General features: G+C 31.1%; 3 protein-coding genes and 1 long non-coding RNA gene across 4 annotated transcripts; 2 read left to right on the forward strand and 2 right to left on the reverse strand.

Annotated features, from left to right (window-relative positions):
* Nucleotides 1-573: 573 nt before the first annotated feature.
* Nucleotides 574-26,796, reverse strand: LOC129914256 (uncharacterized). Its single transcript, XR_008772155.1, has 3 exons — nt 26,607-26,796; nt 24,477-24,591; nt 574-774 (listed from the first exon to the last, which is right to left on the reverse strand). It is a non-coding gene; the product is annotated as an uncharacterized LOC129914256 (long non-coding RNA).
* LOC129914244 (enhancer of split mbeta protein) lies at nt 2,638-3,825 on the reverse strand. The gene has a single exon (XM_055993405.1). The coding sequence runs from the start codon at nt 3,574-3,576 to the stop codon at nt 2,956-2,958; it is 621 nt and encodes a 206-aa protein (XP_055849380.1). The 5' UTR covers nt 3,577-3,825; the 3' UTR covers nt 2,638-2,955.
* On the forward strand, nt 16,476-17,258 carry LOC129914247 (enhancer of split m8 protein-like). Its single transcript, XM_055993409.1, has one exon. It carries the CDS (start codon nt 16,704-16,706, stop codon nt 17,256-17,258), a length of 555 nt encoding a protein of 184 aa, XP_055849384.1. The 5' UTR covers nt 16,476-16,703.
* Nucleotides 23,666-24,477, forward strand: LOC129914251 (enhancer of split malpha protein). Its single transcript, XM_055993415.1, has one exon. The coding sequence runs from the start codon at nt 23,774-23,776 to the stop codon at nt 24,248-24,250; it is 477 nt and encodes a 158-aa protein (XP_055849390.1). The 5' UTR covers nt 23,666-23,773; the 3' UTR covers nt 24,251-24,477.
* Nucleotides 26,797-26,940: the final 144 nt, after the last annotated feature.

The raw sequence follows: 26,940 nt of genomic DNA on the forward strand, positions 1-26,940 counted from the left end.
GTCAGATAGAAATATACATTTTTATGTATTTATCCTCGATCTCGTCATACAGATTATCAAGAAAATGACACACACCAGATGATTCAGGCATTAATGAAAACAGGAATTATAACTATACTCGTACCTGTTAACCTGCTTACTACTGGATACAACAATAATGATGACCACCGGAAACGAACAATTAGCCAGGAGGATAAAGGAAAATGTTACCGGACATGAGTAAAAAGAGTATTTTATAGTTTTTAACCGAGATATTTGATGCTGGGAATTGCGATACATATTTTTAGTATAGAAACCAGTTATGGTTTTCAGTAAACATACTTGATGGTTAACTACAAAAAAAAAGTACTTAATATTAAGACCACAGATGAATCTGTGTTAATTGAATAAAGAAGATTTTTATGGATTGGTAAGGTTACTGGATTAAAAATTGTTTTAATGTTTTAATAATACGCTAACATAAAACGATATTATTTACATCCATTAATTTGACTTTTAAGTAATTTTGTATGCGTTCCATTCGGTGTACAAATTTTCATTGAACAAAAATTTTTTAAAACTTTAAACTGAAAGTTATTCAAAAGTATCATTTAATGGTTTTTATATATCTACAAAGTATATGCATTCCTTATATTAAGAAATGGTTCACATTTTTGAACTTAATTTAATTTAACTTAACGAAATTTAGTGTAAAACTTTGAATGTGCGTTTTTTTGAACAATGATTTCAAAATCGGTGACCAATTCCATTTCAAAAAGCTCTAACTGGTGTGAGCTGAAAAAAAAAATAACAATTACAATTTTTGAAAAGCTAAGAAAATAATTTTGATTGAATGATTTCGTTTTACAATTTTTTCACATAACCTCAAGATTTATATGAAAAATTCAAAAAACCGAGTTTTTGGTTTTTTATTTTTATCTTTTTCAAAAAGATGTTTTTTTTCGACGAAATTTGGTGAAAACCTACCTTATTATGTCTCAAATACACAGTAATTTATTTGATTTAAAATATTAATTTTTTAACCTTATTTTGACTTAATATCAAAAAAACACCCTACTTTTTTACTAGCTTAACACTTTAATTACTCAAAAACCATTAGATTTTATGTTACATTGATAAATCTATTGGTTATTGAGTAGTTAAAGTGTAAATTTTAATAAATAGGCCAAAATTGTTAATAATGATAGAACATTTTTTTTCGAATTTAAGCTTTTTTCATTTATTGCATTTTCCGAGAATATGTTATACTAATGTAAATTTATGTTTACACCATCAGAAAGAAGAGATTTTAACGAACAAATTACCCACCGATTTTTTGAAAAAAAAAACTGATATTTTGACACGTGAGTTTTCGATTGAAAAGTAGGGTGTTTTTTGATATTAAGTCAAAATAAGGTTAAAAAATTAATATTTTAAATCAAATAAATTACTGTGTATTTGAGACATAATAAGGTAGGTTTTCACCAAATTTCGTAGAAAAAACCATCTTTTTGAAAAAGATAAAAATAAAAAACCAAAAACTCGGTTTTTTTAATTTTTCATATAAATCTTGAGGTTATGTGAAAAAATTGTAAATGCATAAGCTGTAGATCTTTTTATTACCTACAACTTTGCCATACAACTTTTTTCCATAGAACTTGTAGTTTTGCCGGAAATTGAGATATACCATTTTTTACCATTAAAAGCTCAACCCACCCACTTCCCGAACTCGGCTCGCTCGTAATTTATTTTTCCGTTAATTTTTATCATATTCACCTCCTTTTCCAATGGGTTTCATCCTACTATGATTTTTTTGGTTTCAAAAATTATCGACCCTGGTCTATTTTGTTTAGTGTGCTTTTGCTTTTTGTAAAAAAAAAAAATTAAATATACATATTACATGTATGACTAAAATGAAATTATTAAACATTAAATTTCTTATTAATCGAAATTAAACAGTACACTACGAATGAAGATGGTAACAATTGTCAATAAAAACGAGTGAATATTTTGAAAAAGCAGTTTTTGGTCAACAACTGTTTGAATAAGTGGGTCTTAACGTTTATATTTTTGTGAAAATGTAAAAAATCGATGTATGTGCACATCACCTATCTGATACTCTATTCTCCAATTTTTTTTCTATTGTCAAAATCCAGAGATATGTCAAAATACGTACATATTTGTCACATGCTGTCTGCGTGTTTACTGCCCTTTGGCTTTGCTTTTATTAGACCAAAAAAGTGTTCTGGCAAGAAGTACCTATGTAAACTTTTTCCAAAAAAAAAAATGTTTGAAAAAAGTATCATTTCAGTTCATCGCTACCTAGCTTAAATTATATCAATCAAGACCTATGTCTACGAAAACGATCGAACGTAAATGTTATTCAGAATGATATCCATAAGTGACCTTTAGAAAAAAAAAGAAACGTCTATGCTGAAAAAATTCGGGGTTTTATTGTTTTGTATGCAACGATTCCATCTCAGATTCATCATAAGAAAATTTGTATCCCCAAAAAAATTCAACCGGAAGTCAGTCTCAGTGACTAAATTATAAAGAAATTCAATAAGAAGAATAATCCAAATCGACCTTCTGAAATAATAATTAATTTTGAAGAAAAACAAGAAAAATTTCTTTTGTATTTGATTGTATTTGTTTTTATTTTTTTAGATTTTCTATATTTGTTTTTCATTAAAGCATTTTAAAAAATCACAGCGTACAATTTAGTTTTTTTCCTCTGTTGGCCTTTAAGGTCTTTTGAGTAAAATTCAACTTGTTGTACATGGAGCTTATTTCTTCTCTCTTCCTGTCAAACTTTAATGTTTAACGTTACATCCCTTTAGAGTTTGAATCTTTCCTTAGAAACTGTACTAAAGTCAGCATTAATATTCGCTGCACAATTCGATAGCTGACGAGGCGCCTTACAGTTTTTATTTTCAAGCATCTTTTAGCCGAATTATATTAATCACTTTTATTCATTCACCATGGTCGCCAAACACTTGAAGATTCGCTAGGTGTTGGACTGCAACTACCACTATCACTGCTGCATTCCGATGGAGGTGGTGTAATTATAACAGGGCTACGATTACTTTCCGGCTCGTAAAATCCTCCTACAAGTGAGCTCGGTGTTACAAGAGGAAACATTGATGTTGGTGATGAACTTGTTGTAGGTACGGTTGGAACAATGACTTGTAAATAATTAAGTCGATGTCCAAGATGGCTCATAAGTTGTGTCCCCAAATCCACACTAACTCCTGGCACAGTGGCGAGTGTTTTAGACACCTCATTCGCTGCATGCACGTATCCAGCACGAAAACTTTCTGCTATTGTCGCTTTAGAGTCTTGAATACCGGCAATAACACCTCCCAAACGTAATTGCTTTTGCGCACGTAGTTTTTTCATATGTTCCACGGTCAATTCCAAAATATCAGCCTTTTCTAACCGGGTTATATGTTCGCCTTCTTGAGTAAGACACTCAACCATGATGTCTTTTAATTCATCCAAACACTTGTTAATCCTTGCGCGACGCTTGCGTTCCAACATTGGTTTCATAACTTTACGGTATTGATATGTCTTTGACATTTCCATTTCGAGAACCATTATTTTTCAACTTCGTTAAAAATTATAGAAAAATCACAAAATTTAATAAAAATGAGAATATACTCCGTGTATGTAAGAGATCTTCACTCTGCAACGACTATGCAATGAATGAGTCGACTTGCCGACTCTGCGATCACTTTTAAAGGCTTCTTTCTTGCCATGCCCCTCACCGCAGCCGGCTTATACTTGATCGAGACTTAATGTGCGATCGTGCTGTTTGCCTGCCTTGCCTGCCTGCCTGGCCTGACGATCATCGCCGCGGCGCGCCGGTCGCGTCGGATACTCACATAAAATAATAAAACAGCTCACAGAGATTGTTATACCGTGGGAAACTATTCCGGAGTCGATTTCTCACAGTCCTCACTGAGTGCGCACATGCCTGTGCCACTCCATATAACAAGACGTGTTTTTTATAAAGTGGTTCATCTCCCCTTACGTTTCTTACTTCTTTGTCTTCATCGTCTTATGTGATTTTTTTTTTTTTTTTGCTTTTTAAAGTCTTGCTTCTTCTTCCATCATTTTCTTTCTTCTTTGAATAATGCTATTGAGTCGATTGTGTGCAGAAGAAGAGCCCGCTTTTGTTGTATCTGTCGGTCGTACCCGTGCTATGTTGTAGAGATATAGGCACCCGCCGCTGGTCCCGCTGCCAGCCGCTGCGTGCCGCCACCGATAATCGTTTGTCGTATAGTCATCGTCTCGGAGTAGTCTTCGTTTTGTTGATCATTTTGATCTTCGTCATAGTTTCGTGCGACCTTAAGAAGGGGCTAAGAGGGGCCCTGGGGTCTTTTGCTTTGAGAGTCTGATTGTTGCACAGAGCGCATGGGTAAATACTATGCTTTTTCAAGTAGTACGGACAACGAATGTAAGATTATCTTTAATAGGGTTTGGATTGAGTTTGTTTAGCAAAGAAGGGGGAATAAGGGGGGGGGGGGGGGCATGTAAGCAGCAGAAGTGCACTGACGTTATTCGTATATTCGTATTGTTGTTGGCGATTGGTGTTCCTGGCCGTCGAAGTGCGCACGATTACTTGCTGCTTGCGTTCAGACTTGTGGTGGCGCATTTGAGTTGATGAGCTTTGGAATGTGCCAAACTAAGCTACTGTGCTTCAATTCAGGGGGTGGTGGGTTTATAGTCGATTATCTCATTTTCTTTCTTCTTTTATAAATAAGTATGGTATTTTGGAGTAGGTACACATGTACGGTAATGGGGTAATGGCTATGACTTGCTGTCTGGATATCATCATAAGATCCTTTTGTTTGAGCTAAGGTTGTGTGTGTGATGAGTTTTGTTATTGCGTATTTGAAACTTTTGGAAGTACATTTTGTAATAATAAAAAACAAACAAAAATAATGTAATGTAAGAAAATTCTTATAGGGTGATTTATTCTGTATATCTAATGTTGAAAAATATCGAACTGGTTAAGGGGAAATAATCTTAATGCGTCTTATTAAAAAAAAAAAAAAAAACAGAAACAGAAACAAAAATTCAGGGTAAGACACCGTAACCTATATGCGTATAAAATTGAAGTTTGAGGTAAAGGGTAGTTTTTTTTTGCATAAGATACATACTAGTTTAATTTGATTTTTTTTTATGGAATTTTATGAATATACTATGTACATTGTACATATGTATGTAGATAAGATACATAAAGGTTGATTTTTAGACAAGGGATTATTTTATACGTCTTACTGCTTTTTTTTTACTTTTTACATAAAAAAATAAATATTTACGTGTCTTTACGTGAATTGCAAATGTCCGCTTTTTTATATTATTCAATATTGTTTGTATAGGTTTTTTTGTTTGTCGACATCTGTTCATCGATAGTCAACAGTCATTTTATAAGAATGTCTAACACAAAAATTGAAGCTTAAAATTCAACATTCGTTTTTTTTTATTTAGAAATAATATTTATCGTGCAGATAAATTTTGTATGCTCAGTTTTGTAATTAAAGAAAGATGCTTTTTGGTGTGCTGTGACGTAAAATAATTCAAAATGAAATAACACTGAATCTCAAATTTATGTAGCATGATGCAAGAAAAAAATATTAGCGCAAATTTTTAACATTTAAACCCTACTCTTAATCTTCTTTAAAACGCAGGTCGGATCTAAAAAAAAAATTTAAAACGAGAGTCTACTCTTTTATATTTTCGAACGACTTAAAGTATACTTTATCGTTAAACAGGTGCTCTAACTTTAAAAGCAGCAAAATGCTTGTTTATCGTTTTAAAGTATGCTTTTATTTGTTAATGTTTGTCAATGAAAACCAATAAAAGTAAAGAAAATTGGTTTTAGAAGTTAAACATATTTTTTTAAACATATTTTTTTTGGAACAAAATGTATCCAGAACCATACAATAAAAATTATGCTTCAGATCAAGGGGCACGGTAGTGCCCAGCCAAGTTCTCTAGCAACTTTGGCACTACACCCTTATTTACAGGAAACAACTCAGGCCATTTTCGACCCCCCTCTAACTTCCACACCAAAAATGCTAGAAATTTTAAACTCACTACATTTGTTGAGCTCGAGAAAACCAAACACCTCACAAAATTTCAGCCTCCTACGATGAGTAGTTTCTGAGATATAGGGCTTCAAAAATCGCAAAAACCGTAACTGACTGACTGACTCACTCACTGACTCACTCACTGACAGATCATCAAAATTATGGAGAACTTCCCGATATCGTAGAAACTTGAAATTTTACACGGTGATAGGAATTGTGATGTATACAAAGGAAAAAATCGAAAATTTGAGATTTTCAATTCAGGGGGCGTGGCATCCGCCCATTTCCGCTGAATTTTCATCAAATATTATAAAGCACTTCTGATTATCGTAGAATCTTGAAATTTAGTAGAATGGTAGAGCTGGTAGTTTATACAAAGGAAAAAATTTAAAATTTGAGAATTTCAGCCAGGGGGCGTGGCAACCGCCCATTTTCGCTGAATTTTCATAAATTATTATAGAGCACTTCTGATTGTCGTAGAATCTTGAAATTTGGTAGAATGGTAGAGCTGGTAGTTTGTATTAAGGAAAAAATTTAAAATTTGAGAATTTCAGCCAGGGGCGTGGCAACCGCCCATTCCCGCTGAATTTTTATCAAATATTAAAGAGCACTTCTGATTGTCGTAGAATCTTGAAATTTGGTAGAATGTTAGAGCTGGTAGTTTATACAAGGGAAAAAATTTAAAATTTGAGAATTTTCGCCAGGGGGCGTGGTAACCGCCCATTTTCGGTTAATTTACATCGAATATTTTAGAGCACTTCTGATTATCGTAGAATCTTGAGACTTGGTAAAATGGTAGATCTGGGAGTTATAACAAAAAAAAAAAATTTAAAATTTGAGAATTTAAGCAAGGGGCGTGGTAACCGCCCATTTTCTCTGAATTTTCATCAAATATGGAGATTTTAATTTCTACAGCAAAACCTTGCAAAAAGAAGTGAAATCACAACAAAAACATTACTGTTAAAAAAAGAGCCAAGTTCTCCTATGTTGAAATTATGCTAGCACAAAAAGTACTGAAATGTAAAAGTGTACAAAGTTCTAAAGCTTGGCTTTAAATTTGTATAAATAAAATGTTGGTTGTTTACTTGGCAATTTTTCAAATAGCTTTAAAAATCGGTAATTTAAAGTAAAATTGCCAAGGGAACAACCAAAATTTTATTTATACAAATTTAAAGCCAAGCTTTAGAACTTTGTACACTTTTACATTTCAGTACTTTTTGTGCTAGCATAATTTCAACATAGGAGAACTTGGCTCTTTTTTTAACAGTAATGTTTTTGTTGTGATCAACTTCACACAATTTATCCAATATGCGATTGGTCATTTGCAAGCCAAGGCCAGCCCTTTTTTTAGTTTTAATTTTGATTTAATTTACGTAATACTTGTAGCTCAGGGAAATTAGTCAAAATATGGGCATGAAATCGCATTTTTCGCGGGACAAAATTTTTTTCATGGAATGTGTTCGGGTGGTTGTCCTTATCATAAAAGTCAATTTGTTGGGATAATTGGAGGTTGGGAACAGCCGCCATCTTGGAAAAGAGATTGGTATCGTTTTTATTGAATAGCTCCAATGTTATTCCCTGTAACAAAAAATGACCAAGGTAAGACTTATTAACAATAAAATTATCTAAAAAATGATATACAAAACAATTCCGTGAGTTGATTAAATAAAATTTTATAGTTGGTCAAAGTGCGGGTTTGTATCGCAAGGTTGGGACAAAATGACATTTGTTCATATATCTGACGAACTTTTGATTTTTTTGGATAATTCTTCAAGAATGAATTATAGTACTTATAATTACCTATAAAATGAGTCCACAATTGTTACCATCGTATTGTAGAAGTAATCTAACTCCAAAACTCTCCATATACTAGTCAAAAGTGAGAAAAAAGCTAGTTTTTTGCTAGTAGGCCGAGACATTTTTGGGAGTAGAGGTATAACCAAAATATAAGTACGCAGTTTTGCAGCCATACGCGTGTTAATGTCGATTTCAAATGTCTGACAACTCTAATTTTGTGCTTTATACGGTTTTTGGGGGGTTAAATAACGTAAGTTTTCCATTAAACGTGAATGGGATAAATTTATACTGTTTGAAATTATAAATATACAAGCTGATGCTCTATTATTTTTCCTAAATCTAGACGAATAACGATTGTGGACTCATTAGGTAATTATAAGTACTAATTATAAGTACTAAAAAAGTACTGAAAATTTGCGCCATTTAATTTTAATAAGAATTAAAAAAAAAAGCGGTTCCATCTAATATTTATAAAATTGAGAGAGGGATAGGATATTTGTTTCTTAGTCTGGTTGCAATGTTTTGAAGTTTTTTTTTTCTCTTTGTAGCTCTAAGCTAAGAGAACTGCTGTTGTCAATGCTGCCATAAAGTATTTTTTGAAATCTGGTCTAGGAGATTACCACATTAAAAATCGGAGAAAATCGGGGAATCAGTTAAAATAAAAAAATCAAGAAAAAGAATCATATTATAAAAAATAAAAATTGTTTTTACTTCAGTTAAAATTTTTAAGTTCCAATGTAACAGTTATAAATAAAAAAAAAAAAAATGTTTTCTTTAACAAATTAGGTGACTTTTCTTATGTTTAAAATAAATTTTTTATTGTAGACTACAATAAAAAATGTATTTTAAAAAATGTTTTCCATAATAACCTTTGGGGTGATTCACCGGAGAATTTTTGGCCAATTTTAGTATCTTATTCGCTCTTATTTATTTAATTTATTATTCACGAAGTTAAGCATTTTAATTTTTTAATACATTAACACTTAGTTTATTAATTGGTTTCATTGTTTATAATATAATATAGCACAGCAGCAATGCAATTCGTTTTGTTTAGGTTAGGTTAACTAAAGAAAAAATACTTTCTTAATTAGCTGAAGCATTGAACAGAGTTAAAACAGAAAACACAAAATGAACAATAAGTTGAAAGACTACGTTATCATTTAATTAAAGGTATCAAGCAGACGATTTTCCAATATGTTTCAACATCTTTTAGGTATTAAGCCTTCGAGGTTTTTTTTTCTTTTCAGAATCGATTTGTTTGATATCTGAAGAATGAGTTATATTGGAAATATGGTGAATAGATTTCAAAAACTAAAACCCGACCACTCTTATATGAAGCTGTAAAATTATGGAAAGAGGCAAAATTTTTTTTTTAACATATTTCCTTCTTTCGAAAGCACCCATTGACTTTTTGTTCTGTTTTTATGACACATTGGTCAATATCATTCAATCTTGAACCCACCAATTTCGGACTGCGCACATCAAAGGCGGCAGTTCTGTAGTCATTTATTTATGTATCTCATTTGATTCGGCACCAATTAGTCCATGCCCCAATGTGTGACCATGAAACGGGTCATATGGTCGTTCCTAGTATTGAACAAACCACATCATATCTTTTCATAAAAACTGTACTATTAAAGGTACTCTAATATTGCTCTTGTATTTTGACAATAGGATCACAAACATCCAATTAAAATTAAGATGCAATCAATCTCTAGGAAGCATACATGCGCAGATCTAATTATGTGGCGGCACATTTATAGCATTCAGAAAAGGTCTCCATAAATATTTAACAATTTTTTTTTTCTACAAGTCAAGATTTAGTCAGCAAAAAAAAAAAACACACAAAAAAAGTACCTAACATCGTCATATAACGCTTCACGCGAAGCTTCAGTTATAGAAACTTATGAATTCAAATCTATTTATGCAGGTCAACAACTACTTAAGTTGCGTCGACTGCTCGTCAAGCGGACACTTATAAATATATATATGTATATATACGCAGTGTGATACTATTTGCAGCAGCTCGACTAGATTGGCTCATTAATAATTTCCTACCATATCTACACTATACCTATCCTCAACTCTTTGCGGGTAGAGGAATAGAAAATGAAGTCGGTCACACACTATCTATACGTAAATCCGATCCAAAACGCGTTGCTGAATTAATTTATCACCACCGCAATCGAAAAATAAAACGAGTCTGCGCCGCATGCTAGCTTATAGAAGACCCTCTTTGCCCCCCGTGTAAACACTCACACGAACAATAATCGTACAACGCGATCTCGCGCGCGCGTTCAGACCGTGGGAAACAAACTCGTGCCGAGCAGTTAAAGTTGGGTCTGGATGGTTTATTTTTATTCTCCTCATTGCAATCTTTCTCGTTATTTGTAGCTGGTTGTTGTTGACATCGTGCCATTGGAGCAGTTTTTTTTTTTTTTCTGTTTTCTGTTTCTGTTGTCCTCCCCCCTTCGCAGCCCCATTTCCGCCGCACGGATCACTGATCTGTGCTGATCTTTGATGTGAAGTTTGAAACAAGGCACTCGTTGTCGTCGTTGTCTGCTGTTGTCTGTTAGTTTGCTGCTGATGCTGAGAAATGTTGACGGTGATTGTGAAAATGGCTCGTGTGGTCTCTGGCTCAATAAGTACTTTTTGGTATTGGGGCTGGACGGACAGATGAGGAAGTCAGGGGGAAGGTGTGGTTGATTTAGTAAAAAATAAATAATAAAACATAAAAGTCATTCAGGCACGGGCGCAGCGCCAATTCAAATTATTTTGTCCGTTTTGGTTTCATATATATAGGTACTCAATGACTCACTGGCATGTCAGATAGTTGTTTTTTTTTTTTTGTTTCTTAAAGCTTGAATTTACCTACTTTTAATCTTGTTGAATAGTTTTGATCTATTGAATGGAATGACTGAAGGCTCTCAAGACTGGGGGTTTTCACATATAGAATTAACTTTATTTTGTATTTCTTAATTAATGACTTCCACATGATGATGACTAGTTGAGACGTTTAAACTTTACTACAAAGCAAAGGTTTGATTTTACAAACTAATAGATTTCTTAGAATCCGGGTTGAATCGAGTCAAGAGACGATGTATAAGATTCTACACGGCAATGAATATTCATTGTATATTATGTATTTATAATATTTAGGGCCAATTTTTCAATAGTCAGTTAAACAGTCAGTTAGTACTTATTCCTAAGGATAGAGAAAAAATCAATTTTTCAACAGGCAGATAAAGTTTATTCCTAAGAATAAAACTATCTGCTTCTTTCAGAGACGAATAAAAATTATTCTAAGGAATAATCTCAACAAAAATATTGTGTCAGTTGTCAAAGTTGTTTTCAAAGAATTTTGAAAAAAAATACAGTGAAACACAAGAAAACAAAAACAATCATGAATAAAAATGACGTTTAATTTTGAATATTTTTGAATTTGACAATTTTTTTTTTGTTATTCTGTAGAATAAATTATTATTGATTGAAAAATTCAATGTTTTTATCTGATTGTTTATGAGCCTAATAACATTATTCGTCGAACAGTTAACTGACTGTTTATTAGAAGATTGAAAAATTGGCTCTTAATGTAAGTTGGATTTAGTCTCTCTTTACATTGTATTAAATTATAAAAATTAACTTATTGAAATGTTTAACTTGGAAAACGATAAATCAGTGGTTTAAAGAGTTTCTTCGACTTGAACTTAAATACATCAGAATATTGTTCTCTTTCTGTTTTATAAGTTTAAATATTCACTACTTTATCACGAAAAAAATATGACCTATCGCTTTAAATTATATACGTATACGAAAAAGTAATTTATTTTGGTTAAGAAAGTAATAGTAATTAAATAACACTCATACACCCCGGTGTACGAATGGAATTTCCTAGAGATTAACTTTTTTTTTATTATTATTTGTCTACGCGGAGATAGAAGAAAAATCAGTTATTTTGAAAACAAAGTGATGCAGGTATATAGTATAATGTATGATGTACATTGTACACATGATCTCTAAATTACACCTTAAATATGTACTAACAATGATGTCGGGCTGTTTTTTTTTTTACTTGTGATGTACATATGTAGGTAGGACTATAGAATAATTTTACGATTCGAAAAAAAAATTGAACTAGAAATATGAAAAGACATTTAAATGATGAAGAATGCTCTACTTGAGGTATTTTTAACAGATTACCGCTTTGGGTCATTCTCTAGAGCGGAAATTGAATATTTAAATGAAAATTAACAGTATCTGTCAAAAGAAATAAAAAGCACGACTGCTCCTGCAGTTCAAAGCACTTTTATGTAAGTTTACTAGTAGATTTTATGAGCTGGCTCTATATAAATTTTCGACATTTTGGGCAAAATTTGGTTGAATGAAAAAAAAAATTTTTATTTGACTTTTTTTTGAAAAAATAAAAATGCAGTTTCATTGGAATCGCTTCGATTTTGATAAAAATAATTTTGAACTGATACTAACAGTTCTTGCTGTAGAACCAGCAGATTTCAACGAAAATTGTTATGCGCGTTAAGTAACCGTAATAAACACATTTTAAAAAAATTTCAAATTTGGTTTTTTTTTTTTAAATATTTAGTTGTTTTTTTAATTTTTCGTAAATGGTTTGATGAATTTTCTAGAAATTTTGTTTTTAAGTGTTGATTGATATTTTCTTAAAAATGGCTTACCAACTTTTTTTGACAAGAACTTAGAAAATTTGTATACATACAAAATTGTTTTTTTTTTTTTTACGATTCTAAGGATTCACATAGGGGTATTTAGTCAATTTAGGCGGACAAAACACGAAATTTTAAACTGATCCAAAAGTAAAAATTCAACTTCCTACTAAAATTAGATAACTTACTTAGCATTGTCTTATAGTTTTAAAATTGATTACCACTCCAGGTGACTAACAGCAGCACTCTAGAGTTCAAAGTTTTCAACCCAAAAATAAAATAAAATTTTATTATAATTTAGCGACAGTGCTTAATTAAGTACTTTTTTTTGAAGTGGCTATAGAAAAAAGTTTTAATGCAATATTGATAAAGAGATACGAAGCTGTCTACTAGATGCTGTATCTAAATGTTATATTACTTTAAAAATAAAATAGTGATATGTTGAATCTTAATATAAATTAAACGTAAAATTATCGTCTTTCTGTTTTGGTAAGGAGGAAAGTTATATTATTTCACATTATTGCGTGATAAAATTTAATGTTTTCTAAAGGTTAAACTCGTATCAAATTGAATCTGTAAAAAAAAATTGCAACTAAGTGCAACTTCGACACATTTGCCCCTTTTAAACGTTTTAGGTTTTAAAATGCTTACTTTGTTTCATGCATCCATATTTTAAATTTTTTTTTAAGATTCAACTTCTCGAATTACAAAACCTGATTCCTTATAATTTTTCCTAAATTTGACCTTTATGTTGGCAATACCATTAGTAAAACTCCATTTTTAAGCGTTTTAACAAACCATTTGGGTCCATGCTTGATCAAAAATAGGTTTTGGAAGAAAAATGTTTTCATTGAAATTAACAGTTAAAATACTTAATTCCAGTATTAATTACCTTGTCGTTGATAAAAAACCGAAAAACAATTTTGTCCGCGAAAAACTGGCAAATACCCCTATGTGCGATTGTCAATTTTTTTTTTTTTCTAAAAATTAATTTATATTTAAATCAAAATTCATGCATCGTTTCTGGGTCAAAAGCATTAAATTACTTATAAAAACAGATTTTATATTTTTTCACACTTCTTAAAATCAAATCAGAATTTTTTGTCCAATTTTTTTTTTTTTTTATAAAAAGTCTCAACAATAGATCTTCTTATAGGTACCATAAGCGCATGTACAACAATTCTTTCCTATATTTCTATTCCTTCTAGTTAGTGCCGTGTAATATGTATTTAAAAGATCCTAGGGCCTAGGTTGTTCATGCATAAAGTTAAAATTATTATAGAAATTATAAAATTGCGTGAGACCCAGTCGTCCATTTTTTTTTTAATAAAATGTTACCTGTTTGGAAAACGAGGATTTTGATTCATTTTTTTTTCTTTTAATCTATTCTAGCGGAAAAAACCAAGTAGCTTACTTTCGTCATTAAGAAATTATATATGTACTTGTTCATATAGAACTGACACCGAGAAAAAAATATTCGCTTTGAATGAGATGGAATGAGATGTAGCCAAAAATTCCTAAAAGAACATTTTATTTATTACTACCGATGACAAAAAGATGAATACTTTTTTCAATTATTGAGTGCAAGTATTCATAAGATTGTGTTAGCATCTAGGCTAAAGATTTAATTCACATTATTTGCAAGTAGTTCACATACACTGTGGCGTATACGTGCTCTTTTTTTATTTATTTTTTTTTTTTTTTTAAACCGCATTTGCATGAGTAGGGGAGGTGATAATGGTTGATCGAAATATTTTATAATGCTGAATGGATTGAGACCTGAAACGTCCACTCTTAAAATTTGTATCATCCTCTTTATGAACAGATAAATATTTTTTGAGTAGAGGTGAGCGGAATTAGAAGTAAAAGGGTAAAAATAAGCAAGAACAAAAAAAAACAGTTGTTTTTATTTGTGTTTCATTTTCATTTCGATTTAAAAGAGCATTTTTTTTTTAATGTTAAACAGTGTTTTATTGCTACCTATTTCAAAAGTGATATCAGGTTTTGAGGTATGGAAGTGTTTCGGAAAACACTTTTTTTTGAGTCAATGAGAATAAAAATTTTCTCAAATTTTCCACCACTGAAGTTCATCTCAAAAATGACATAAAAGTTTTCAAATTTGCAGCTTTATTATTATTGGCTATGGTTGGGGTCGAAATTCTGTATGGGCCAAAATTCGGATTCCAAAATTCTGTATTCCAAAATTCTGTATTTTAAAATTCTGTAAATTCATAATTCTGTATTCTAAAATTCTGTAAACACAAAATTCTGGATTTCAAAATTCTGTATTCCAAAATTCTGTACTCCAAAATTCTGTAAATGATAAAAGAAAAATTGTTTTGATAATGAAAAAAGTGCGCAATTTTTTCATTATCAAAATAATTTTTCTGTTATCATTTACAGAATTTTGGATTACAGATTTTTTATATTTTCTATGCAGAACCTTGAAGCAGTTTGCGTTCGACAGCTTAAGTTAAGTGTTTTGAGTTAATCGTGATATAAAATTAATTCAGAAAAATGGAAAATATTAAATCGTTAAAACCTAATAAAGGAAAGGATAAATTGTGTGTCAGTGGTTTTATGTTTAATAACGAAGGAAGATCAACTTAAAAAAAAAAAACATGGAAAATGAAAATATTTTTTTTAATGAAAAATCTCGGAAAATTTTTCGGAAAATATGGTACTTAACTCAAATTAGTCATGCACTTAATAACTCCATTCGAATTTTGTCGAAAAAAATTGAATTTTTTGAGAAAAATGAAATTCAAGCCAGCAGAACTCGAAAAAGCCAGCAGAACATGAAAATCTCGGTAAATTCATCGGAAAATGGAGCACTTTATTCAAATTAGCCGAACATTCAATTATTTATGTCCAATTTTTTCGAAAAAGTGGAATTTTTTTGAAAAAAAAAAAACAAATTCAAGTTAGTAGAACATGAATTTGTATGGAAAATGAAAATATTTTTTTTTAATGGAAAATCTCGGAAATTTTTTTTCAAAAATTGGGTGCTTAACTCAAATTAGTTAAGCACTTAATTATTGAAGATAATTTGAAAAAAAAAAATTTTTTTCGAATATCACAGAAAAAAAATTATTTTTGTAAAAAAATTTTTTTTGAATTTTTGTTTGGCACCTGCTAACTTTAAATCGAGTTAGCAGAACATTAAGTTTTTCCAAAAGTAGGGGAGCACTTGATATAATTTTGGGGTACTTGCTCTGCTTACTTGAGGGACATGTTTTAATGTAGAGATTTAGAATTACAGAATTTTTAAAAGCAGAATATTGAATTTGCAGAATTTTGAAAAAACCGAATTTTGGATTTACAGAATTTTGAAATACAGAATAATAGAAAAGCAGAACAATGGAATGCAGAATTTTGTTCTTACAGAATTTTTTCTTCAGATACAGAATTTTGGTCATACAGAATTTTGGAATACAGAATAACGACCCGTTCCCTATTGGCTGAATTCAAATTTGTTTGTCAAAACTAATAATGCAGTTAGATTCCTCATTAAAAATACTGCATTATTAAATGACTAAATTTTACATTATGAAAAAAGAATTATTTTCCGTAATACTAAAATATAACATACATGTTAATAAATATATATAAATATCTTCACGCAACTAATATGCATTAACACCCACAAGAACCATCATCATGATGGTATCGAATGCTCTCTTAAAAATAAAGGAATTTCATTCAATTACCTTTAATAATTATTTCCAAAAAAAAAATAACATATTTATCTTGCTACCAATATGTGAACCGTGAGAAAACACACAAGGTGTTGTGTGTGTTCAAAGTGCGCTCAAAGTGCTCCCAGTCACAAGTCCTTTAAAAATCTTTTTCCCACGATTCGATTCAGTTTCAGGATCCTCGATCCTCATCCAACACAACTGTGTGCGTATAGCATGTGAGCCATCTGCTACCTTCAATTCATATACATTGCGTTCTAAAGACTAAGATAACCTGCACAAACAGGTAAAGGTAGAAAGAGAAAGATGTTTCCAACAGGATACACCTCGGATGGAGTATAAAAGGACAGTAAAGCAACTACAAGGACATCATTCCGATACAAATACTCATCGAGTACAGATATACCTTCTCTTTTAAAAACTTTATATTTTTATAAACAAAAATTACGAAAATGGAATACGTATCAAAGACACAACTTTATCTTAAAGTGAAAAAACCTCTGTTGGAACGACAACGTCGTGCACGCATCAACAAGTGCCTGGATTCAATGAAACAAATCATTGCTGAGCTACAGAACGACAATGCAATCCTACGCATGGACAAGGCCGAGATGTTGGAAGCAACAATCGCTCATCTACGTAAAACACAATGTATTGACAAGCAAATCAAACAACAAGTACCTGTCGATGGATTTCGCAATGGATACGTTAATGCTGCAAACGAAGTCTCACGTGTTTTGGCCTCAACTCGAGGATTAAGTGCAGAATTGGGAAAGGCTATTATGACACACCTTGGCTGCCGATTTGTCCGATTGCAGGAAATGCACCATCAACAGCAGCAGTTGAAAATTGCTAACCATCAGAGGACAAATTACACGCAACAATTGACTGTAGACATCTCGTCAGCACCACTTAGTCCTGCTTCATCCGGTTATCATAGTGACAAGGGTAGTCCTGCTTCATCGCCTGCAGGCTCAGATAATTCAGAAATTTGGCGCCCCTGGTAAATGAAGAGCGAGTATCGACCAAACTGTGATGAAAAAAAAGAGCTTTAATGTTTTGAAGAACAAACCTGTGATAGCAAATATGTAGTGATTTTAAGAATAAGATTTAAAAAAAAATAATAAAATATATTTTACAAGATCGAAATTATTCATTGTATTTATATTTTTTTTGAGATGGCTGAAAAATATCAATTTTTTGGATATTTGTTTCAATACAGCCAGCAGTTGGAATTTTCTGAAATAACCTTCTTTTCAGGGTTTTATATTTGTCAATTTTTCTCAAGGCTTCATCAGCAAGTTCTGGTTGGTTGAAGAAAAAACAAACACTCAAAGGTAACGTTGACAAATATTTGGTTTGCATTGAGGCGAGTCTCTGGAGTTTTTTTTTTTGGGATTTAGAGGGTCACCGGAAGTTTTTGCTTGAGAAGGTATCGCATACTCTACTCATACCATAAAGATTGAGCTTTATAAAAAGAAACTATAAATCGCACATTATCTGCAACAACTTACTAGCAACCTATCTCAAAAAACATGATTTGGAGTTATTAACACCATTCGTCATACGAATACAGATGAAATTGTTTCTCTTTTTGTGAAATCGGCTCAACGATTCCGCTCTTCTTTTACTTCATTTTTATAATATTTCAATCCATACTGTATGAAAAATGTATGACAATGCAAAAAAATTAGAAACTTCAAACTGCTTTTCTAAGTAATCTACTTTTTTGACGTAATAACGTCTTATAAATCGATGAACCATAGCAAACACCACGAAAAAGTGACGCCATTTTCTAACGTTCCACTTGAAATTTTTGGCAGTGCGACAAAAATTTCAATTAAAAATTAAAAATAAACTATTAGAGATACTAGAGCTATTAGAGATATTTGAAAGATAATAGCCTAAAGTTAAATACATTTGAAGGATTTTAAAATATTCCATCTTTTAATAGGGTAAATAGGGGTAAAACAAAATTTCAAAAAATTAGCTATTTTCTAAACATGACAATGTAAAGAGTTGAATTTTTTTAAATCAATAGATAAATTTATTGCAATACTGACAATGGTATTGAAAAAATTCTAAAAATTTCAAAACCAAGCTATTAATGGTTTTCTAAAACTAAAACATAAGGTAGACCTTTGACAAAGTAGTGATGTTAGGTAGGGGAATTTTTGTTTGACATCATTTGAAAGATAATACAAAAAAAAGTTAGGGGTCTGATACGGATTTTGTTTTAAGTCTCTGAGTTTCGAAACATGAATTTTGGAAAAACACCTACTTATTTTAGAGTATTTTTGGGTGAGTTTTTATTTTTTCAAATTTTTTGTAGCATTCAAAAATTCTCAAGCTAATAGAACATGTAGTCTATGACTGTGCGCAGTGCGCATACATGTGTAAAAAATTGGTAGTTCAAAATGGTTTTTGACCTAATAACGGGAAAAACAAGTTTTTTTGTCCCAAGTTTTTTGACCTTTTTTAACCGTTTTTTATTTTTATCTTTTTTTTTTTTTAAATTAATTATATATTGTAGATAGATAATAGACAGGACTATATCTGTTTTATTATTCAACAGGTTCTATCTTTTGATCTAAAGCAAATACAAAATTGATTTAACTTTATTGAGCATCCTGATAATGTTACCTTTCATTTAGTATATAACACATAACTGTACATTCACTACAAGCTACACAATGTTAAATTAAAAAACTTGCGAAATACCTCAAAACACCTGTGGAGATCTGTTGATCATGAACAGCCACCAGTGTGGGAAGTACCGTAATCTCAGTTTGGAATTTCGACATGGTTGGCTTTAAAAAATTCTAACTTTTTTTCTAGGCATCGCAGAAATAAGATTTAAATGTCATATGAAAGGTTAAATTATAAGCTTTTACATGATATACAATTTTTTATAGGTTGTCTAAAAAAAAATTGATTCAATAGCGTGAGAACATAAAATTATATATTTTTTTTGCTTTTTTTGATGAAAATTGATCAAGTTCAAAAAATTCTATCTCTTTTTGGAGATGCCTAATAGACATGATCGATATATGTATATATTTTGAGCTGAAGCAATAAGCTTTCAGGTAGTATAAAATTTATTATAGGTTGTTATATCAAAAAAATGAATTTTTTGGTCATGGAAATGATTTTTTCACTTTTTTCATAAGAAATGATTGTCTTTAATAAATTATTTTAATATCGTTGTAAAAATTTAAAAATGGTTTTATTATTTAGAAGAAATATTTGGCTTTTTAATGGTATAATTTTTGTAAGCTTTTAAAATAAAAAAATTAATATAATGAGAAAAGAAAAAAGGTAATTTTTTTTAGCTTTTTTTTTGTAAATTATGATTGTTTGAAATAAATAAACGCTTCAATTGACTCATTTTAAACAAAAGCACACAACCTGTTTTCTTACGACGTTATCACGTAAAATCATCGTCCGTAAACCGGCTTTACAGACAACCTCTTTTTTTTAGAAAGAAAAATGGTGATGGATTTTCAAAATGAATGGGCTAGTATATAGCAAAGTCTCCAAAAAAGCTATTTTAAACTATTTTTTAAGAAATTCTAGTTTCAAAAACGGAATTATATATTGCAAAAAATTCACAGTTTTTTACTTGCTCAATAGGGCAAGTATTGGTTTCGTGTAAAAAAAAAAATTCGAGGTTTTAATCAAAACTAACATTACGATGATGGAGAAGTCCGAAAAAGTGGTTTTCGTCATGACGTCCGTCGGTCTGTGCGTCGGTGCGTCGGTGCGTCGGTGCGTCGTCAAAAAAAGCTGTACATGAAGCTGCAGCCTAAACGAGTTGAGGGATTTTCTTGAAATTTGGTACAGATGATTTTTTTGTAATTTCCAAGGTTGGTTTTTTTTTGTTTTTTAATATCTCGCTTTAAACGTATACCTCCCATACAAAGTTTTGGAGTTATTGCAACTTTCTCGAAAACGGCTCTAACGATTTTGATTAAATTTAACATACGTAATGCTGTTTGCAGTTCTAACATAACTGCGTTTTTAGTTTTTCTCAAAAAATGCGGATAGTGAAAATATGACATTAACTCTTTTTTAAATCGCGGATGTCGGCTCTTCCCGTACATCTTAATGGAGTTATTGCAATTTTCTCGTAAATGACTCTAACGATTTCGATTAAATTTTACACAAGTAATGTTATACGTAAATCTAACGTAACTGCATTTTTAGTTTTTCTCAAAAAATACGGATAATGGAAATATGACTTTACATTTTTTTTAATCTTTTATGTCGGCTCTTCCCGTACACCGTTAATGAGTTATTACAATTTTCTAGACTAAATTTGACATACATAATGCTTTAAGTGATTTTAATATATGTAGCTAATTGCGTTTTTTGTTTTTGTCAAAAAAACACGAGTAACAAAAATATGGCGTAAGAAAAACTTAAAAAAAAAATAATTTCGTATTTTTGCATTTCTTATGAAATTCCTCAAAAAAATCAAATTTTAACTAATTCAAAATATTTTTTTTTTAAATCTTTGACATAAAAGCTACTTTTATCATAAGAGCAAGTACGTGCGGCCCCAGTCGTGCATTTTATTTTCTTATCTCTCTGCTTAGCCTGTGTTGCTTTTTGTTTGGTCAGTCGTTTAAGGCGGCTTTTATCGACTCTTCACCGGCACACAGTATTGCCAGAACTACCGTCACAGTTGCCCCATAGAAGGCTTCCCGCATCCTAAAGGTAGCGCCCCGGAAGCTTAATACGGCAACCTCTAAGGGTGCGGGGCGTTCTTCCTTGTGGTGCTTCTGATAAAACCAGTGTGGATTTCAGAGATGGTTGAGGTATTGTCTATGTAGGTTCTGGGATAACTCGTATGGTTGTCGCTGATTTATTAGGCGCTTTCATCGATTTTAAGGTACAAAAGGGTCCAATGCTGCCAATATTGATGTATCCATTCGGATTTTAAATGGCGTTGGACTTTCGTCCTTGGACAAGGTATGCATGTGAAGGGTCCAGAGGAAAAATGACATATGTCCACTTTAAGTCAAAAATAAACTAATGATGATATTTTGTAGTATTTACTGAGTACTATCTGATGCCATATTTACTTATAGAAAACAAATTCAAGCTTTGCTAAAAAAATAGATAAATGATGTGCCTTTAGTTCTAAGTTGTATGGGGAACAATATTTGAAGTTACGCTTTTCTCGGAATGTGTTGTGCTGTTTTCCTATGGGCCGTTCATGAGTTTACAAAGTTAGCACAATTCTGGAAAATGTTCGGTCCAACGAAACGCTGAGTCATTAGTCGCACTAAAATTTGGCGAACAGAATGCGAAAGATAATAAGTTGCATGGAAGAATGTTTATTTGAATCGTTCAACACAAAATAGACCAGCACCAGCAACGTCAACAGCGTCGTTTAGCAAAAATCCTAATCGCAAAAATTAGAGGTTGGTAGTTGCGTCTCAAAGATTATTTTAGGTTGGTCAGTTTTAGGCGGCTTCATATATGTATGTAATTCATATATGTAATTCTATGTGGGCTTGAGGTCTAGAATTACATTTTTAATTCAACAAAGGTCACGAAATAAGGAATAATTGCTATTTATTTTCAGTATTGAGAAAAATTTAATTTTGATGTTTTTTTTTTCAAATCAACAAAAAACTGAGAAATTTGAAAAGTGTTTTAGATCAACTAAAGTAGACTCTTCAAATCTTTGATATCAACTTCGGGAATCTTCTACAAAACCTTCATAACTGCTTAATATGTCTTTTATTTGTATAGGTGTTTTGTACCTAATTATAAAATAAACAAAGTGCATACTTTTGTTCAATAAATTCCATCATTTTGCGTACTAAAGGTAACAGTAACACATACATAATTTATAAAATTAATATCATAAAATATTAAAGATTTCCAGAAAACAATAATTATTTAAAATTAAAATTATTTAATTTCTATCTAATAGGTTTTTTTCAAGTAGTTATCTATAATACAATTTACCTACCTGTTAGTTACAAACCAAAACACCACACCTTCAGTTTCTACGAATTTTTAACCTATCATTGACTCTCCGTCTCCATTTATAATCAACTACCTTCTGCAATCGATTTCCAATAAATTAATTTACAGACTCGTGCTGCCCATGAGTCCCGCAACTGATAAGTTCATAATAATATAACAATAAATTCATTATTATTTCAACGTTGATACACCTATGCATGTATTGACCAGACTTCATTACTTGCCGCACAAAACCATTTATTATTAATTCGTTTTAAAGCATAAACACAACACACCCAACATGCCACTCCTAATTCCACGTTTCTTTCTTTTCATCATAACAAATACTATATCGTTACTTTATACTCTTCCTCATCAACCAAGAAAGAAATAATAATCAACCTGCATGAAAATACTTTATATGTCACCCATGTACTTAACTTTTAGTTATGAACGAACGACTAAAAAATGAAGGAGCACAAAAAATAAAAATAACAACAAAAACCAAGACCATCATATGCTAGAGGCTACTCTCCATCACACAACACATTCACAACCTCATACCACTCGGTCAACATCATTATGAAATCGTGCCACATAATTGCTTCCGTCTGGTTTCGTCCACCCATTTCATTATCCCCATATAATAATATCTCTCTCATTCACAAAACTCTCTCATGAATGGATCCATCCATTCACAAAACATCCTCATTATCAGAACGTGGGAAACTTCAAGATAACGAGTGTTGTGTGGATATCCTTAATTTCCTTCCAACAAAAAACAAAAAAGATGAAGATATTTTTTTTCGATTCCTGTTCCACAACCACCTTAAATTTTGTTGCTGTTCCTTAGTTCTTATTCAAAACAAAAATATCGGTATCCTGAACTGAGATCCTGCCGTTCTGTATGTGAAGGTATTTATTTTTTTTTTTGTTCGTTGTCTCTGTTTGAAAACACTTAACAATTGATGGTGGTGCGTGGGAATTTCAGAAAACTTAACTTTCCCACGAAAATTTTATATTTTGTGCCCTCATTTGTAAAATAAACCCAATAGCCCTATCCCGTTTGCTACCACTATCATTTGCTATATGTCCTTCCCTTTCAATCTCAATTTCGAAAGCAAAAGAAGACAATTTTCAAAACACCTGCCGTTTTTTATGCATAGGATTTTTCCCTTACTTGAATCACTTGAAATGACTATACACGGCCTGTGTAGTACACTACACTATACACAACACACCCCCGAGAAGGGTGATCCTTTTACACAATGTTTTTCTTTCATTTTCTCTCTTCGCATTCACTTTCGGGGTCTCTTATCGAAGTTTAAACAAGTAAGAAGGCTGCACGTGTGTATTTTTGTCGGTGTTCATGTGTGCGTAGGTACACTTGTGCGTTTTAGACTTCCTCGGGAAGGTATAAAAGCCGATTGGATTGTTAGTTTGAAAACATTCTGAATTCGTTCTTCATTCGAGAAAGACACGACACAAAAAGTTCTTCACCAATTCATTTTAAAAAAATTTTAATATTTTACGTATAAAAATGTGTATCGTAATGCCAGAACAACAAACAACAACAACAACAATGGTTTCAACATTATCTAAGAAGTCAGCTTCTTACAGCATTAAGAGAGTTTTGAAGGCAATCTTCAAAAAACAACAAAAGCAGCAAAAACATACAAGATCATTGGAATCCCTGGAATCACTCGAAAATCTACGCAATTCACAAACTGAAGTTTACTATACAGAAATTGAAGATAATTCGGCTAATGAGAAATTGGTTCATTTTATTTTGGAAGAATCGGAACAGCAACAACAAACAGAACCCAAGGATGAGGGTATTTATGTTCCTGTTCGATTTGCACGCACTGAAGTTGGTACATTCTTTTGGACTACAAATTTGCAACCTGTCATGAGTATTGTTCCTGCTGCTGATGAAGATTTAGTGCAACCAGCTTACTGCTATAGTAACAGCCAATATCCACAATTGCAATTTGGTGATCGATGGGCCCAAGCATAAATTAGAAACAAGTAAAGTGCATTTTACCAGAAGTTCATTGAACCCGAATATACTCAGGAAAAATTACACTGCACGAAAGGAAAGAAAGATTTTATTTATAAGATTGTGATAAGCATAAAGATTACTTAATTTTTATTTTTTTTTTATAAATTTTTATATTATGACAAAAATTATATAAATGTGATAACAATACAGCTTTAAAAAAAGAAAAATATATATACATTACCTAATAGCAAAGAAATCTTTTGTTGTTTTGATTTATTTTGATGGTTGATTTTTTGTTTCAAGTTGTCAGTTTTTGTCCGTTTTCTCTTTTCTCTAATATGCATGAGGCCATTCAACTTGAAATATGAAAAAAAAAAAACATTGTAGGTAGAAGTTTGATGAAGATTGAATTGATTTTGAGTTAGAGGATACTTTCATGGATATCCTTAAGTAAGGTTGTCGCAATGCGTAGGATGTTTGTTTACATTTTTTTCAGATTTAAAAAAGGTTCTTATTTTCTTTAGTTCCAATATAAAGACTATTGAGCTTCTACCACCATTTATGCCTTTGACTGCAAATGAGACGGAAACTAGAAGCGAAATTCAAAACTTTAAGCCATCAATACAATTGATGCGTAATTTTAAATTTCTGTTCTATTTATTTCTCGTTACTTTTAACTTTTAACGTTACTTTTTTCTTCCTCCACGATTCCACTTTTTTTCTGTTTTCCTTAGAATTTTTTTTTTTTTAATTTTTCATTTTTGTAATTTCTTTATTGCTAATATTTAATATTTAATTCTTGACTTTTGATAGCTCAAGTCGATTTTTCGTAAAATAATATAAAATTTAATAAAAATTGTTAGTAAATATGCAATCGCACATTTAATTAACCACCCTGATTTTAGATGGGTTCAGGCTTAGATTAAAAAAAAAAACAAATAAGTGCATTTTACCAAAACTTCATTGAACCCGAAAATTTAATTAAATCAGGGTTGAACATGACATTGGGGCAGCCGAGGCAGAGCATGCTATGACTTACTACATTGTATATCTATGTTATAAACTTACAAGTATATAAATGATCTAGCAGCAAATGCCTTGCACAGCCTTATTCCAAATAAAAGAGCTGAGTAACGAACTTTTTTTTTCGAGGTGTGGATTTTAGAAAAAAATGATAATTTTTGGTATTATGTAAAAAACTTAAGGTTGACAAACGACAGCAGTTTGAGTTTTTGAAAAAAACTGAAAATTTTCAATTTTCAGTGGAAAAAGAGAATGTTCAAGTTTGTATGGAACGTGGACGTTTCGCGGCCAGGAATGAATTTGTTATTTTTTCATGTAAATAAGTCTTACATATATTATGCAGAAGTTTTATCCTTGTGACGTTCTTCAGAAACGGATAAAATGCATTTTTGCATTTAATACTTTATATAAATTGTCTCAATATTATAAATATTATAACTTCAATGTGATACTCTATCATTTTCCCTAAGTCTGATGACCTTAATCTTGAATATCCAACCACTAGAACCCAAACTATAAGCATTTTAAAACAACAGTTTCAAGTCTATTTTGAGAGTTTTAATGTTCAATTTTTTGCTAGTTTGAATTGTTTGAAAACTCGAACAAAATCTTGAAGTGGTTGTCTTAAAAATCTTATAATATGAGTTCTGTTAGTCATATTTACAAGATTAATGTTTGCAGACTCAGGGAAAATGACAGAGCATCATATTTTATGTTCCAAATAAAAATATAATTTAATCTGTCCTTCATACATTGAACAATGCATTAACAATACTAATATTGCAATATCTTACATTCTTAATGCAATACAGCAAAACGTCCATAGTAAAAGTTTTTCCTAAGTTATAGTTTTTTCATTTGATACCAATTATATAAATGGCCGCTCAGCGTCCAAATTGCCCATTCTCCTTTGTATTTTGAATTTATAGAAATCGAGGTGGACAAACGATTGCAATCAGTTTCATACGTCTATCTCAAAATTTGAGCGTTTTAGATGATTTGTAATTTTTCAGACTTCGTTAAAAAAAAAATTTGCTCTTAAAATTTTTTGAAAGGTGGACAAACGAAAATTTTTGGGTAGAGAAACATGGATAAACGAAGGAGACAAATTTGGTTAAAAACTTTTGAGGTCAAAGTTATAGCTTTACGGAGCTGGTACCTTAATAACGTTAAAAAAAAATAAAACTGGGAATTTATTTGCAACAGCACATCGTTGGATTTTTTTTTGAAAATCCACTTTTTCATTAATTAAGATTTTGTAATCTTCAGCTACTTTATGACTTTCACTGATTGTGTCACTTCATTTTTACTTCTTATTTGGTAAAAATGTCAAAAAATAAATTCTTACCTGTACTAGATTATTTGGAGATTTTTTTAAACATTCTTCCTACACATGTCACTTTCGCGTACATTTTCTTAACCGAAAAGAGTTTGTTTATGTGCGTTTAAACTTGATTTGAAAACTTGTTTTCCAATTTTTTTGTTTTAGTTTAATTTTATTTTTTTTTTTTTTTTTTTTGACTTATACTATGTACATATCGTCGGTGAAACCAGAAAAGTGTGTAACTCCATTTTAGCAAATTTTATAGAAGAGCATTTGTATGAGTTTTTATTTTCTAATTTGCTAATAAAATAAAAACTATGAACTTTAAGGGGATTCTGAGTTTAAGGCCGGTTTGTCT

Source organism: Episyrphus balteatus, chromosome 3 (assembly GCF_945859705.1).
Source record: "Episyrphus balteatus chromosome 3, idEpiBalt1.1, whole genome shotgun sequence".
In the NCBI taxonomy this organism is placed as follows: domain Eukaryota; kingdom Metazoa; phylum Arthropoda; class Insecta; order Diptera; family Syrphidae; genus Episyrphus; species Episyrphus balteatus.

Excerpts from the sequence above, each read along its gene's own strand:
- LOC129914244 (XM_055993405.1), bottom strand. The coding sequence starts at position 3,576 with ATGGTTCTCGAAATGGAAATGTCAAAGACATATCAATACCGTAAAGTT.
- LOC129914247 (XM_055993409.1), top strand. The coding sequence starts at position 16,704 with ATGGAATACGTATCAAAGACACAACTTTATCTTAAAGTGAAAAAACCT.
- LOC129914251 (XM_055993415.1), top strand. The coding sequence starts at position 23,774 with ATGTGTATCGTAATGCCAGAACAACAAACAACAACAACAACAATGGTT.